The sequence below is a fragment of the Borostomias antarcticus genome, assembly GCF_949987555.1.
Source record: "Borostomias antarcticus genome assembly, chromosome: 26".
Classification (NCBI taxonomy): domain Eukaryota; kingdom Metazoa; phylum Chordata; class Actinopteri; order Stomiiformes; family Stomiidae; genus Borostomias; species Borostomias antarcticus.
The window spans coordinates 10,723,254-10,737,757 of record NC_140259.1 but is presented as its reverse complement, the minus strand read 5'-3'; the positions used below and the strand labels follow the sequence as shown (position 1 = coordinate 10,737,757).

The 14,504-nt window shown below is 44.3% G+C and overlaps 1 protein-coding gene across 1 annotated transcript in view; it reads left to right on the top strand.

The window, feature by feature from the left end:
- negr1 (neuronal growth regulator 1) overlaps positions 1 to 14,504 on the top strand; it is a gene marked incomplete at both ends in the record, with an annotated part of 123,382 nt that overhangs the window by 80,972 nt on the left and 27,906 nt on the right. The window contains 2 exons of the mRNA XM_084459054.1: positions 6,169 to 6,289; positions 8,255 to 8,403. Of these exons, the coding sequence (XP_084315180.1) occupies positions 6,169 to 6,289; positions 8,255 to 8,403 (270 nt within the window). The remainder of the gene's footprint in view (positions 1 to 6,168; positions 6,290 to 8,254; positions 8,404 to 14,504) is intronic.

The following is a 14,504-nucleotide window of genomic DNA, read 5'->3' as shown; positions in this document are numbered from 1 at the left end:
TGGCGTTAGAAGATAAGTCTGGACTGACGAGTTCATTTCTTAATTGCGAGGGAAACTCATTTTCAAACCTGGCTGAAGAGGTAGGTTATTAATTGATCTTTTAATTAAAAAGCCTGCCAGCTTTCGAAGAGAACAATAGTTTGCGGCTCAATAAATCACATTTCGTTTAGAAGCACAGCAATTAATCATTAATAGTCGCTCAAGGAACACTTAACAGCCACACTGAGGAACCTTTAATGCTAAGGGAAAATGGCTTCAGTGGAAAACCGGCCATTAATATCAGCCAGAGTGAGGGTAAACGCTGCATTCATCATGCATGCTTGCTCTCTCCTATTGGACACGTCGCCATCTTTGTTTTGGTGACACTCTCTGCCTAACGTAGAGGTAATAGAGGTTGGTTTATGATCGACAGGCGAGTCCCTGTTTGTGAAACGCCAGGCGCCTATTCCTTAGCTGGCGCTATTCCTGGACACCCCCCACCCCCACACACACACACACACACACACACACACACACACATCTGTTGGAGTCACTGCATCTCAGCCGTGATTTACTGCGCTGCTGTGGCGCCCTCAAGCTACTAAATTACCTGGATTATTGGGCCTTCATGGTTTTAGTGCACTACCTTGCATTACTCTCCAAATCCTGCCGCCCTATTGCACAGCGTACGATGATATAGGACATAGCAGCAGGTTTGAATTGAAATGACTGGATTAGGACTGGATTTTATAGTTGTGATTTATCTGTACATGTCCATCCCAAGGATTTAGATTAGGACATTTGTTATATCAACAGTGTTGGGCAGTAACGCGTTACAGTAGGCTAATAATATTACTGTCCCCAATAACTAGGGGGTAACGCATTACTAATACAATTTCAGTAATAATATTAGTTACTTGCCCCCCGAAAAGCTTGCTACTGTGTACATTTTGAATTACCTAAACATGGAACAGGATTTTTATATAATATAATAATAATTCATTTTATTTATAAAGCACTTTTAATGGTGAAAATAATTACAAAGTCATCGAGAAAAAAATTAAATATACACATTACGTACAAAAAGCTTTTCTAAAAAAGTAGGTCTTTAGACAAGTCCCTGAGTCTGAAGAAGCAGGCTGTTTCCTGATCACAGATAAGGTAGGTATAGGAGATTCATATAACCTCCTAATATTACTCTTCAACACAGCTTCCTGCAGAAGTGTTTGAAAGACTCAAATGGACAGAAGATGGATTATCCAAAAGCGTTTTGAGTAAATGACTTCCTTTGAGATTAATCAAGCAAAATCGTTCTTGGCATTAGATTGTTGCTGTGACAATGCCAAGTGGTATTGGCAGTCTAAATACCCCCCACTCCCACCCCCCCCCGCCCCCACACACCCCCCCCCCCCACACACACACACACACACCCCCCCCCAACAAGAGAAAGACATGAAAGGCATTTACTTCATCTTTGACGCCAGTTGGGAGGCTGTTCCTTTGGCAGGTGCAGTGTATGATGGGAGGCTTTGTGCTCGGGCGTTAAACATGAAAGACGACCAGAGACTCCGTGTGTGGTCTTGCAACGTCGATGCTGTCCACCGCCGCTCTGACCAGAGATGGACCAGGGACAGATGTGTGCATAACGACACCCCCGGTCACACAGACCTTCCAGAGTGACCTGCTAATCAATGGCTTGCCACCATGACACTGACAGGATTAGGAGGACTCTGCAGGCTCTTAGCATCGGCAGGCCGCCATTGATTTAGTCTTACGTGTTATTGGTTTTCCGTTGGTGTGAATGCTGGAGACCCCTGTTGCAATCTTCACTCTGTCAAAACGTAAAGACTTTACAGGGGAATGTGATGTGGGTTCAGTGCTTCAGCAGACATGATGCTTTTTTCGGCTGGCTGCTGCTGTTCTGTGGTGATATTGCTGTTCTGAGGTGATATTGCTGTTCTGTGGTGATATTGTTGTTCTGTGGTGATATTGTTGTTCTGTGGTGATATTGCTGTTCTGTGGTGATATTACTGTTCTGTGGTGATATTGTTGTTCTGAGGTGATATTGCTGTTCTGTGGTGATATTGCTGTTCTGTGGTGATATTGTTGTTCTGAGGTGATATTGCTGTTCTGTGGTGATATTGCTGTTCTGTGGTGATATTGCTGTTCTGAGGTGATATTGCTGTTCTGTGGTGATATTGCTGTTCTGAGGTGATATTGCTGTTCTGAGGTGATATTGCTGTTCTGAGGTGATATTGCTGTTCTGTGGTGATATGGCTGTTCTGTGGTGATATTGCTGTTCTGTGGTGATATTGCTGTTCTGTGGTGATATTGTTGTTCTGAGGTGATATTGCTGTTCTGTGGTGATATGGCTGTTCTGTGGTGATATTGCTGTTCTGTGGTGATATTGCTGTTCTGTGGTGATATTGCTGTTCTGTGGTGATATTGTTGTTCTGTGGTGATATTGCTGTTCTGTGGTGATATGGCTGTTCTGAGGTGATATTGCTGTTCTGAGGTGATATTGCTGTTCTGTGGTGATATTGCTGTTCCTTGGTGATATTGCTGTTCTGAGGTGATATTGCTGTTCTGAGGTGATATTGCTGTTCTGTGGTGATATTGCTGTTCTGAGGTGATATTGCTGTTCTGTGGTGATATTGCTGTTCTGAGGTGATATTGCTGTTCTGAGGTGATATTGCTGTTCTGAGGTGATATTGCTGTTCTGAGGTGATATTGCTGTTCTGAGGTGATATTGCTGTTCTGAGGTGATATTGCTGTTCTGAGGTGATATTGCTGTTCTGAGGTGATATTGTTCTGTGGTGATATGGCTGTTCTGTGGTGATATTGCTGTTCTGTGGTGATATTGCTGTTCTGAGGTGATATTGTTCTGTGGTGATATGGCTGTTCTGTGGTGATATTGCTGTTCTGAGGTGATATTGTTCTGTGGTGATATTGCTGTTCTGAGGTGATATGGCTGTTCTGAGGTGATATTGCTGTTCTGAGGTGATATTGCTTTTCTGAGGTGATATTGCTGTTCTGAGGTGATATTGCTGTTCTGTGGTGATATTGCTGTTCTGTGTGATATTGCTGTTCTGAGGTGATATTGTTGTTTTGTGGTGATATGGCTGTTCTGAGGTGATATTGCTGTTCTGTGGTGATATTGCTGTTCTGTGGTGATATTGCTGTTCTGAGGTGATATTGCTGTTCTGTGGTGATATTGCTGTTCTGAGGTGATATTGCTGTTCTGTGGTGATATTGCTGTTCTGAGGTGATATTGTTGTTCTGAGGTGATATTGCTGTTCTGAGGTGATATTGCTGTTCTGAGGTGATATTGTTGTTCTGAGGTGATATTGTTGTTCTGTGGTGATATTGTTGTTCTGTGGTGATATTGTTGTTCTGAGGTGATATTGCTGTTCTGTGGTGATATTGCTGTTCTGAGGTGATATTGTTGTTCTGAGGTGATATTGCTGTTCTGAGGTGATATTGTTCTGTGGTGATATTGCTGTTCTGAGGTGATATTGCTGTTCTGTGGTGATATTGTTGTTCTGTGGTGATATTGTTGTTCTGTGGTGATATTGCTGTTCTGAGGTGATATTGCTGTTCTGTGGTGATATTGCTGTTCTGAGGTGATATTGCTGTTCTGAGGTGATATGGCTGTTCTGAGGTGATATTGTTGTTCTGTGGTGATATGGCCGGCGGGAGAGATATGGCCGGCGGGAGAGATATGGCCGGCGGGAGAGATAAGTGCTCTCTTGTCTTTCTTTATGGTGCCCGTTCTGCTAATGCTGTTTGTAATTAAAGGCTGGGTTCCCCAGGTTCAGCTCCAGAAGTGAGATAGAGAACCGGGTGCTACCGCTGGGAAGATCCCTAACACTGTGCTCCGGTTCTCTCCACACACACGCACACACACACACACACACACACACATGCACACGCACGCTTGCACGCACACACGCACATTCACACAAACAAACACACGTGTATATATGCACGTAGAAATAACCATCAGACATGCACCCAGGCGTCCTGCCAAGCTCTCCCAATACCCCACGATGATAAATGACCTGTCTCTGTCTCACCTGTCTCTGGACCTGTCTCTGTCTCACCTGTCTCTGTCTCACCTGTCTCTGGACCTGTCTCTGTCTCACCTGTCTCTGGACCTGTCTCTGTCTCACCTGTCTCTGTCTCACCTGTCTCTGGACCTGCAGTCTCACATCCCGCCCCTCAACAGCGCGCTGTTGCAGATGCAAATGCAGAGGTCATTGGGGAGATATGCAAGGACAGGAAAATCAACATACACCACTCACACACACACACACACTCTCTCACACACACACACACACACACACTCATACACACACACTCATACACACACACACACACTCTGTGCTCATTAAGATTCAGAGGAAATATAAGTGCATCAGTCTGCTTCGTCGGCGTGCCTGGTAATAAACTCACAGATGATCAAATACCACATGCGCCCGCCCACCTGTGTCTGGCGCCGTTTGGGCGCGTCCTTCTCACGGCGCCCCATCCATCTAAGTGGCCTGCGGGGCGCGCGGTCCACGAGGGCGTCCGCGTGACGCGCGCTCTTCATTAGCGATGATGCACGGCGAGCATCTTCACATCCATATGGGAAAGGCTACTGTACTGTAGCTCGCTCAGCGAGTAGGACGCCACCTCGCTCTGCGAGTAGGACGCCTGGAAGAACAGGATGCTGGGGATGATTTGTTTCTTTTATAGGAACAGATATTCAGAGGGCGGCCGTGAGATGAATGGGCTCCTCCTCGGTTTCTACGCCGTGATGTTCAAGAGGACCTGGGAGAAGACAGGCTGTGACAGGAAGTGCCTTTGTGGTGGAGGTTATTCAGGGGAAAGTGTCCAATGCAATTGGGAATAAAGGTTTGAGGGCAACCTGCCAAATCCCCCATGGACATAAGACTATATATCTGAGTGACAGGTGATTATGGAAGACTCAATTGTCAGGAATATAATGTTTCATAGCTCATGTTCAATCATGTAATGTAATGCTATGTGGAAGCTCTGTAGTAGAGAGTGAGAGTTGTACAGTGTTATTGGGAGTTCTGTGTCAGTGATGCTGTGTCAACATGTTTACATCGTTGGTGTGTTTTGATCTGTTGATATAATCCTGTGTTTGGTATTCCTCACAGTACCTCCAAACCCCCTCGCTAGGCCAGCTCAGAGTCCCTCCAAACCCCCTTCCGAGTCCCTCCAAACCCCCTCGCTAGACCAGTTCAGAGTCAGATCCAAACCTCCTTCCTAGGCCAGTTCAAAGTCAGCTCACAGACTAGAGCAGGGCGTGTCGTCCTCTGTCGTTGACCTGTAACTGTTGATTAATATTGCCTTTGGAGTGATGAGTCACTTCACATAGTTTCTCAAAATGTGTTTCCTTTTAAGATAACGGCAGAGATGGAATCAACCACTGAAGGAAGGAACCCAGTCTGTATCGAAGACTTCTGGGAACTTTGTCAGCTTTAGGCCGACAAAATGCTATTTCCATGTCTGTGTCAGAATTAGATTTTATTCCAATTACTAGCCTTGGTTTATGAATAGAATATCCTACTGCTATGTGTTGAACAAGTTAAGAGAGGAGGACTTTTTTACGTGCTACGATTAATTGGACCGGGTCTGATTGTAGGAATAATTTCGTCCAGCCACTATTATCTATTAGATTCAACCAAACGCATTGTGAGAATTCTACATTTCCGCTCAATAATTTCATTTCTTTCAAGTCTGTGTAACTATAAGCTCTGTAAATATTGCAAGTACAAAGGACCCTGACTGCTCGAGGAAGCGTTCATAGTGAAAGTGTCTTCCCTGACACTGGCCAAAGAAAAGTACGCTGCATTTCAGCACATGAAAGAAGACTTAGTTTGTATTCACAGAACCTGCCTCAGTCTTTGAACTTCCATTAAGCAATTTATCATCATACAATTCATTTCACTCTCCCAACCCTCTTTCTCCCGCTCCCGAAAGCCTCCAATTGTGTGTACACTTAATATGCTCGCTGACCACCATGTTGTATGTTGTGTTTCAAGTTTCAAGTTTCTCTCCTCTCTTCCCCACTATCTGAATACCTGTTCTCATCGTTGACAAGTCTGTGGGAGAGAAAATGTTTCTGTCTACCTCACTCTGCCATCATGACGGCCATTTTGTCTCTCTCGGTTCCAGTTGCCCCGACCATCCACGAGACAAAGAGCCATGGGGTCGGGCTGGGCCGGACCGCCCTGCTGAGGTGCGAGGCGGCGGCCGTACCCGTCCCCACGTTCGAGTGGTACAAGGGAGACAAAAGGTGAGATCTTACTCCTGGAGGTGGGGGACAATGAACAATCCTACAATACATTCTCTCCATGCTAGCATTGATCCAGATCTCCCATCTGAAACAGCTGGGAGATTTTCTTCAGGTGGCGTAGACACTTTTCAGATTGTATTTTGACACAATAAGCCACTTGTTTTACACCTTTTAGAGCCGCCCTCAGCCAGATATCTAAGACCCCTATCACCCACACTCTATATATCAGTATATCTATCTAATATATCATTTGTATCTTGTCCTCACCTTGCATTCAAATAAAATGTTTGCGCACAGTAACTCCAATCGACGTGCTGGAATGAGGCCCGACTCATCAGTCAGTGTGGCTTTAAGTGCTGCTTCTTGAATTTAAAAACAAAATTGCCCCCAATACACATCATTTGCCCACTCCTAGTGAGCATAATTTCAATCATCAGTTCAAACTGTGCTAATTGTAATTATAGGCTGGATTCAATTTATTCAAATTGCGAAGGAGGCACATTGGCTCGATTCTAGTGTTTACTTACTTGCTCTTCCGTGAAAAATAAAAATAAAAGTATTTCCTTCTGATGATACCATCTTCATCAGGAGGACTGACTGGGCGTGGCATCTCAGGTGCTGCTGCATGCTGGGGCATGTAGTGTATGGTCTTGTTTTCTAGGCCACAGAGCCATACTGTACTGGAAGAGCGTCACGGTGCGCTACACCATAGGATGTTTTCTCCAGGGATGTTGTCACTATATTGCCAATGTCTGCATCTGAAATAATGAGACAGTTTTGACAGTCAAATCTTTTCTTTTGAAGCACCACTATTCACCGTCCTGAAAGGGAAATGCGTCACGCTGTGACAGAGACTGCTGCTTGTTTCGTACTTGGGAAGGAACCGATCTCGCTTGTCGACTCCCGCGGAGATTATCAGTGTAACATTTGAGGAAATCTCTGTGGGAGAGAACACAACAGATGCTCAGAGATTTGGACATAAGGTCACACACGGCTTTACAACTCAGAGTGCAAGCCGAGGTGACCAAATACACGAAGGAAGCCTCCAGAGCCAAGATGGATCCTGTCCTACATCCTAAAGGGATGCTTCAATCCTGACGCATTATGTCTCCCAGATTCTCCACAGTAACATGTATCCATTTTGATTGTCATTTGAAAATGATCGTGGTGCAATTATTTGGGATTGTGTAGATGCGTTTTATTTTGTTTTATTAAAGGATCCCCATTAGAGACACGTGAATGAGCCTCTAGTCTTCCCGGGGTCCCACAGGGTTAATACAATACAAAGTAATATAATACAATACAAGCATACAATTAAAAGACACATTAAGAACAATATAATAATAAAGATAATGTCCTAACTGCTTGCGACGCAAGCAACAGAACGCAAAATCGCACGCTTGCTGTCCAACTGAAACCGTTAAATTTCCTGTTCTGTTACATCATTTGTCTTTATTCCCAACTGAAGACAGTTAAAGAACGAACGCCTGTCAACGCGAGCGACAGGAGGAAAATAGGAACAGGGCGAGCGTCAGAAGGGCAATTAAAACGTCGCACTGCGTCGCTCGCGTCCAGTTAGGACATAACAATAGAAAACAAAGCAACGGAACGCATTTTGTCGCTGACGCTCGCTCGCGTCGCGTGTAGTTAGGACACGGTGTGAGGTGGAAGTGTTTTAAAGCCTCCATGGCTGGAACAAAGTGTTCAACAACAGCCCAGTAATCACATTTAGCCTTCAGGTCTCCTGACCCTGAGACGTGCCAGTCCTTCAACACATCTTTGTCACATTGTTGTTGGGGACCCCAACCGCTAACGCTAAGGAATGAAGGGATCTGGTCAAGTGGTTGATGAAGCACTAGAGAGATCCATCGAGGATGATGAACGTTTTCTCCCTGCTCTCCCTCCTTGACATCTCTGGGATGAAAAAAGCACAAGCCAAGCTTTATTTGTTGTGTTCTCTCGCAGGATTAACAAGGGTCAAGGGATTGACATCAAAAATCTCAGCTCCAGATCAGTCCTCACCGTGACCAACATGACGGAGGATCGCTATGGTAACTACACGTGCGTGGCGGTCAACAAGCTGGGGACGGCCAACGCCAGCGTGCCTCTCGTTCGTAAGTAGCCGCCATATCTCCCCAACATGGCCGTCATGGCCTCTGCTCTTGAAAGGCCCCGGTGCTACAGTGGTGTGAATGTGCGTAGATGGAAGCTCACTTGACCAGTCACGCCATTTCCATTAGTGAAGAGATGATGTGAAATGTGTCTTTTATCTTGTTTTTATCGGTTAGGGCTGTCACTGTGTGTGTGCACGAACGTGGGTGAGTGTGTGTGTGTGTGTGCGTATGTGTTTGTGTTCCAGGCAGAAAGAGAGAAATTAACGGACGTGTATACTTGCTTTACAACATATTTGCAAGTCGGTTGATTGACAATTCCGTTTGATATATAAGATGAAACACGAACAGGTAATGTAATATATTCTGTTTCCTCATCATCCTAAGCCCTGCAGTACCAAAAGATAATCTCATACCATAGCTGGTGAGTGTCATCAAGGGACTACTTGATTCTCGTGTTTGTGTATGCGCAAAGATCACCATCAAAGAGCTGTGTGGATCCTCACGTGGAGAAGCTGTGTGATGCTGTCTGAGTGGCAAAATGGCCCCAGAATAGACAACCACTAGGCAGCAGCACCTTGTCTTTCTCCACCAGCGCTGTGGGCTCACCCTCTCTCTATCTCTCTGTTTCTCTCTCTCTGTCTGTCTCTCTCTCTGTCTCTCTCTCTATCTCTCTGTTTCTCTCTCTCTCTCTCTCTCTCTCTCTCTGTCTCTCTCTATCTCTCTCTCTGTCTCTCTCTCTGTCTCTCTCTCTCTCTCTCTCTGTCTCTCTCTCTCTCTCTCTCTCTCTCTCTCTCTCTCTCGTCTCTGTATCACTCGTTTTTTATGATCCACCGCTAACGGAAGAAAGGCCAATTCCACCGTCCCGCTAATGAGAAATGGCAAGAAATTGCTGTAGTGTGTGTACACACACACACACACACACACACACACACACACACACACACAGACAACCAAACCCAGGGGCTGGAAATCACCAAAGGTGACTTTGAATTGCTATTCTTGTACCAGTCGATAGCTATTGATGAGACCGGGAGGAGGATGAGAGCAGTTGTGCAGGTGTATGAATATTTGATTGAGCAGTGTACTTCAGAGGGCATTTTAAGATGCAACAATGAGAGAGTTTGATGTGTTGTGGTGAAGAAACTGATGACAGATTTTACCTTTGTGGAATTGGCACTCCTGGTTGTATCGGATAATAATATAATGTGGATCAATTTGGTTTGCTTTTTTCTATCATACGTCATTAAGAATGGCATCCAGGGTTCAAAAAGGGATTCAGCTGTCTTTATTTTACATTTACATTTTATGTCATCTAGCTTTTATCCAAAATCACTGACAACAAGTACATATCTAGAGTAGTCTAGAGTAACCTTGTGCACTTCCTGGTCCTAATCAGTAAAGTCATCAATAAGAACAAGTACCAAGCAGTCACTGACTGTACACTAACAATGCATGGCGACTGAGAGAAATATGTCCCTATAATTTACTATTATTTCAAACTATTATTATTTCTTAGTTCATTCTCTCACCCTTAGACTTGTAGAATCAGAAAGGTGTATTTGAGAGTTAAATGTCTTGAGATGTTTTAAAGGGAGAGAGTTGTTTGTCCTTGGAAAGAGAGTGATTGGCTTATTTGTATTGTGTGTGGACACATAGTTTATTACAGATTCTAATGTGGTTGTTCAATGCTGTCTTGTGGTGTTCGCTTGTGTAAACCCGCCAGGCTTTGCGTGTTTCATCTTTTATTTTCTTTGGGAGTTCAGAGATCAAAGTCTGCTGCTGCAATGTGGGACATTTGTTTTAGAACATTTAAGCTTTGGACACAGAAGTTTGCATAGCCTGCTGCAATAAGTACACATGAACCACATGCACTTTAAACGGCTGTGCTTTGCTCTAGCATGCTCAACCTCGACACAAAAGCTTTCTTTTCGAGGGCCTGATTCAGTACAGATAGAACTAAACTTTGGCAAAGTACATTCATCCTGCTTTAATTGGTCATGCTCTTATCCTCAGCCCACCTTGGCTTTGCGCTGGAGGGGTTTTTTAGTCTGTGCCCCCAACCTTCCTCCCACTCCAAACGGCAGAGATGAAGAGGAAGAGGAGCATGAGTAATGGAATGTAACTTCTCTCTCCCACTGACAAACCTTCAGGGCAGCCAACTGTTCGCTAGCTAGTGTGCTAATTAATGTCTTGTTTGTTTGTCATGCTTATCAATCACTGTTCGTGTAGGTGTCATAACTCTATGCCCCCTTAGGCCTCATCTGTACTTGTTATTGTTGTTGTCATTACCAGTCGCCATGCTTGTGATCAGCCATCAGAGGTGGAAGGTTAAACAAGGTTGAGACTTATCGAGAGTGTGATAGTTTCTGTTGGACCATTGAGAAGAGTTTCTGGTGGGACTAGTGAGATGAGTTTCTAGTAGGACTAGTGAGATGAGTTTCTAGGAGGACTAGTGAGATGAGTTTCTAGGAGGACTAGTGAGATGAGTTTCTGGTAGGACTAGTGAGATGAGTTTCTGGTAGGACTAGTGAGATGAGTTTCTGGTAGGACTAGTGAGAGGAGTTTCTGGTAGGACTAGTGAGAACAGTGTGTAGGAGGACTAGTGAGATGAGTTTCTAGGAGGACTAGTTAGAGGAGTTTCTGGTAGGACTAGTGAGATGAGTTTCTGGTAGGACTAGTTAGAGGAGTTTCTGGTAGGACTAGTTAGAGGAGTTTCTAGTAGGACTAGTGAGAACAGTGTCTAGTAGGACTAGTTAGAGGAGTTTCTGGTAGGACTAGTTAGAGGAGTTTCTGGTAGGACTAGTTAGAGGAGTTTCTGGTAGGACTAGTTAGATGAGTTTCTGGTAGGACTAGTTAGATGAGTTTCTAGGAGGACTAGTGAGATGAGTTTCTAGGAGGACTAGTGAGATGAGTTTCTGGTAGGACTAGTTAGAGGAGTTTCTAGGAGGACTAGTTAGAGGAGTTTCTGGTAGGACTAGTTAGAGGAGTTTCTGGTAGGACTAGTTAGAGGAGTTTCTGGTAGGACTAGTTAGAGGAGTTTCTGGTAGGACTAGTTAGAGGAGTTTCTGGTAGGACTAGTTAGAGGGGTTTCTGGTAGGACTAGTTAGAGAAGGTTCTAGTAGGACTAGTTAAAAGAGTTTCTGGTAGGACTAGTTAGAGGGGTTTCTGGTAGGACTAGTTAGAGAAGGTTCTAGTAGGACTAGTTAGAGGAGTTTCTGGTAGGACTAGTTAGAGGAGTTTCTGGTAGGACTAGTGAGATGAGTTTCTAGTAGGACTAGTGAGATGAGTTTCTGGTAGGACTAGTTAGAGAAGGTTCTGGTAGGACTAGTTAGAGGAGTTTCTGGTAGGACTAGTTAGAGGAGTTTCTGGTAGGACTAGTTAGAGAAGGTTCTGGTAGGACTAGTTAGAGGAGTTTCTGGTAGGACTAGTTAGAGGAGTTTCTGGTAGGACTAGTGAGATGAGTTTCTGGTAGGACTAGTTAGAGAAGTTTCTAGTAGGACTAGTGAGATGAGTTTCTGGTAGGACTAGTTAGAGGAGTTTCTGGTAGGACTAGTGAGATGAGTTTCTGGTAGGACTAGTTAGAGGGGTTTCTGGTAGGACTTGTTAGAGGAGTTTCTGGTAGGACTAGTTAGAGGAGTTTCTGGTAGGACTAGTTAGAGGAGTTTCTGGTAGGACTAGTGAGATGAGTTTCTAGTAGGACTAGTTAGAGGAGTTTCTGGTAGGACTAGTGAGATGAGTTTCTGGTAGGACTAGTTAGAGGAGCTTCTGGTAGGACTAGTTAGAGGAGTTTCTGGTAGGACTAGTTAGAGGAGTTTCTGGTAGGACTAGTTAGAGGAGTTTCTGGTAGGACTAGTGAGATGAGTTTCTGGTAGGACTAGTTAGAGGAGCTTCTGGTAGGACTAGTTAGAGGAGTTTCTGGTAGGACTAGTTAGAGGAGTTTCTGGTAGGACTAGTTAGAGGAGTTTCTGGTAGGACTAGTGAGATGAGTTTCTGGTAGGACTAGTTAGAGGAGCTTCTGGTAGGACTAGTTAGAGGAGTTTCTGGTAGGACTAGTGAGATGAGTTTCTGGTAGGACTAGTGAGAGGAGTTTCTGGTAGGACTAGTTAGAGACGTTTCTGGTAGGACTAGTTAGATGAGTTTCTGGTAGGACTAGTGAGATGAGTTTCTGGTAGGACTAGTTAGAGGAGTTTCTGGTAGGACTAGTTAGAGACGTTTCTGGTAGGACTAGTTAGATGAGTTTCTGGTAGGACTAGTTAGAGGAGTTTCTGGTAGGACTAGTTAGATGAGTTTCTAGGAGGACTAGTGAGATGAGTTTCTGGTAGGACTAGTTAGATGAGTTTCTGGTAGGACTAGTTAGAGGAGTTTCTGGTAGGACTAGTTAGAGGAGTTTCTGGTAGGACTAGTGAGATGAGTTTCTGGTAGGACTAGTGAGAGGAGTTTCTGGTAGGACTAGTGAGAACAGTTTCTGGTAGGACTAGTGAGAGGAGTTTCTGGTAGGACTAGTGAGAACAGTTTCTAGGAGGACTAGTGAGATGAGTTTCTAGGAGGACTAGTGAGATGAGTTTCTGGTAGGACTAGTTAGAGGAGTTTCTGGTAGGACTAGTGAGATGAGTTTCTGGTAGGACTAGTGAGAGGAGTTTCTGGTAGGACTAGTGAGAACAGTGTCTAGGAGGACTAGTGAGATGAGTTTCTAGGAGGACTAGTTAGATGAGTTTCTGGTAGGACTAGTGAGATGAGTTTCTAGTAGGACTAGTTAGAGGAGTTTCTAGGAGGACTAGTTAGAGGAGTTTCTGGTAGGACTAGTTAGAGGAGTTTCTGGTAGGACTAGTTAGAGGAGTTTCTAGGAGGACTAGTTAGAGGAGTTTCTGGTAGGACTAGTTAGAGGAGTTTCTAGTAGGACTAGTTAGAGGAGTTTCTAGGAGGACTAGTTAGAGGAGTTTCTAGGAGGACTAGTTAGAGGAGTTTCTGGTAGGACTAGTGAGATGAGTTTCTAGGAGGACTAGTGAGATGAGTTTCTAGGAGGACTAGTTAGAGGAGTTTCTGGTAGGACAGCCAAAAGCTAAACATAAAGCAAAGGAATGGCAAATGTCGATGTTCATAAATTAATGAAATATTAATAGCTGCTGTTGTGTTGTTATGGAGGAACAGCTGGTGTAATAGCCTGAAGAAATATTCATGCAACGGATGTGATAATGCTTGAAAGACCACGCAGACTGTTTGAATCGGTAAATCAGCGATACCCTTGACCCTCAAACGTGTCTACTGTTCCTGACCCTTGACCCTCAAACGTGACCTCTTCCTGACCTTACTTTCAAACAGTTAGCCTCCATAAATAACCGGAAGAGAGAACTTCAGTGTTCACTGAAATTATTCATTTGTTGTTCTGAATATTACCCTCAAAAATGGCCACCAACTAATCCCAACGCTAAATGAGTGTGTATCTCTGAATGCTGTGAGAGATGCTCACCCCCCACATCCACTGGTCTGAAGACAAAGATGGTGTTGTTGTTTTCACAGTGTACTATGGAACCCGGCCACAGAATGCGTGTAGTCTCTTTTGACTCCAGGGCACAGAGCTCAATCAGCATCCACATGAAGATACTGATAGGGAAGGTTGTAGTGAGAGTGTGGGAACTGGAGTGCCAGTCTGGCTAAGGGGAGGAGGAAGATTGCATGTCAAAAGATATGTTCCACAGTAATGGAGAACTGCCTGAGAGATCCGCGCCTGGGGAATGACTCACTGCTGAATTTGTGCTCCAGGATTAATGAGACGCTTCTGGTTGAAAAAAAGGACTGTCCTCACATATCTAGTAACCCCAAGAACTCTCAATACATACATTTGAAGGAGAAGAATGATAATGCTTCCGTGAATATTTTGCTTGGGAAAAGGTAATTATTTAAAGCTTCAATAATAATTTTTTTCCCCCATATTTTTAAAAAATGAATTAAAACCACCTAATATCAGATTGTTTCACTGAGCCATAGTATCCTAATAGCATCCTACTTCAATGACTCATCCCTACCAATGTTGTTGTTCCAGCAGTTCTGCCCGTGTTGTCAAATTACAGCCCTTAACTTTGCTCCGCCCCCGTGTCTTACAG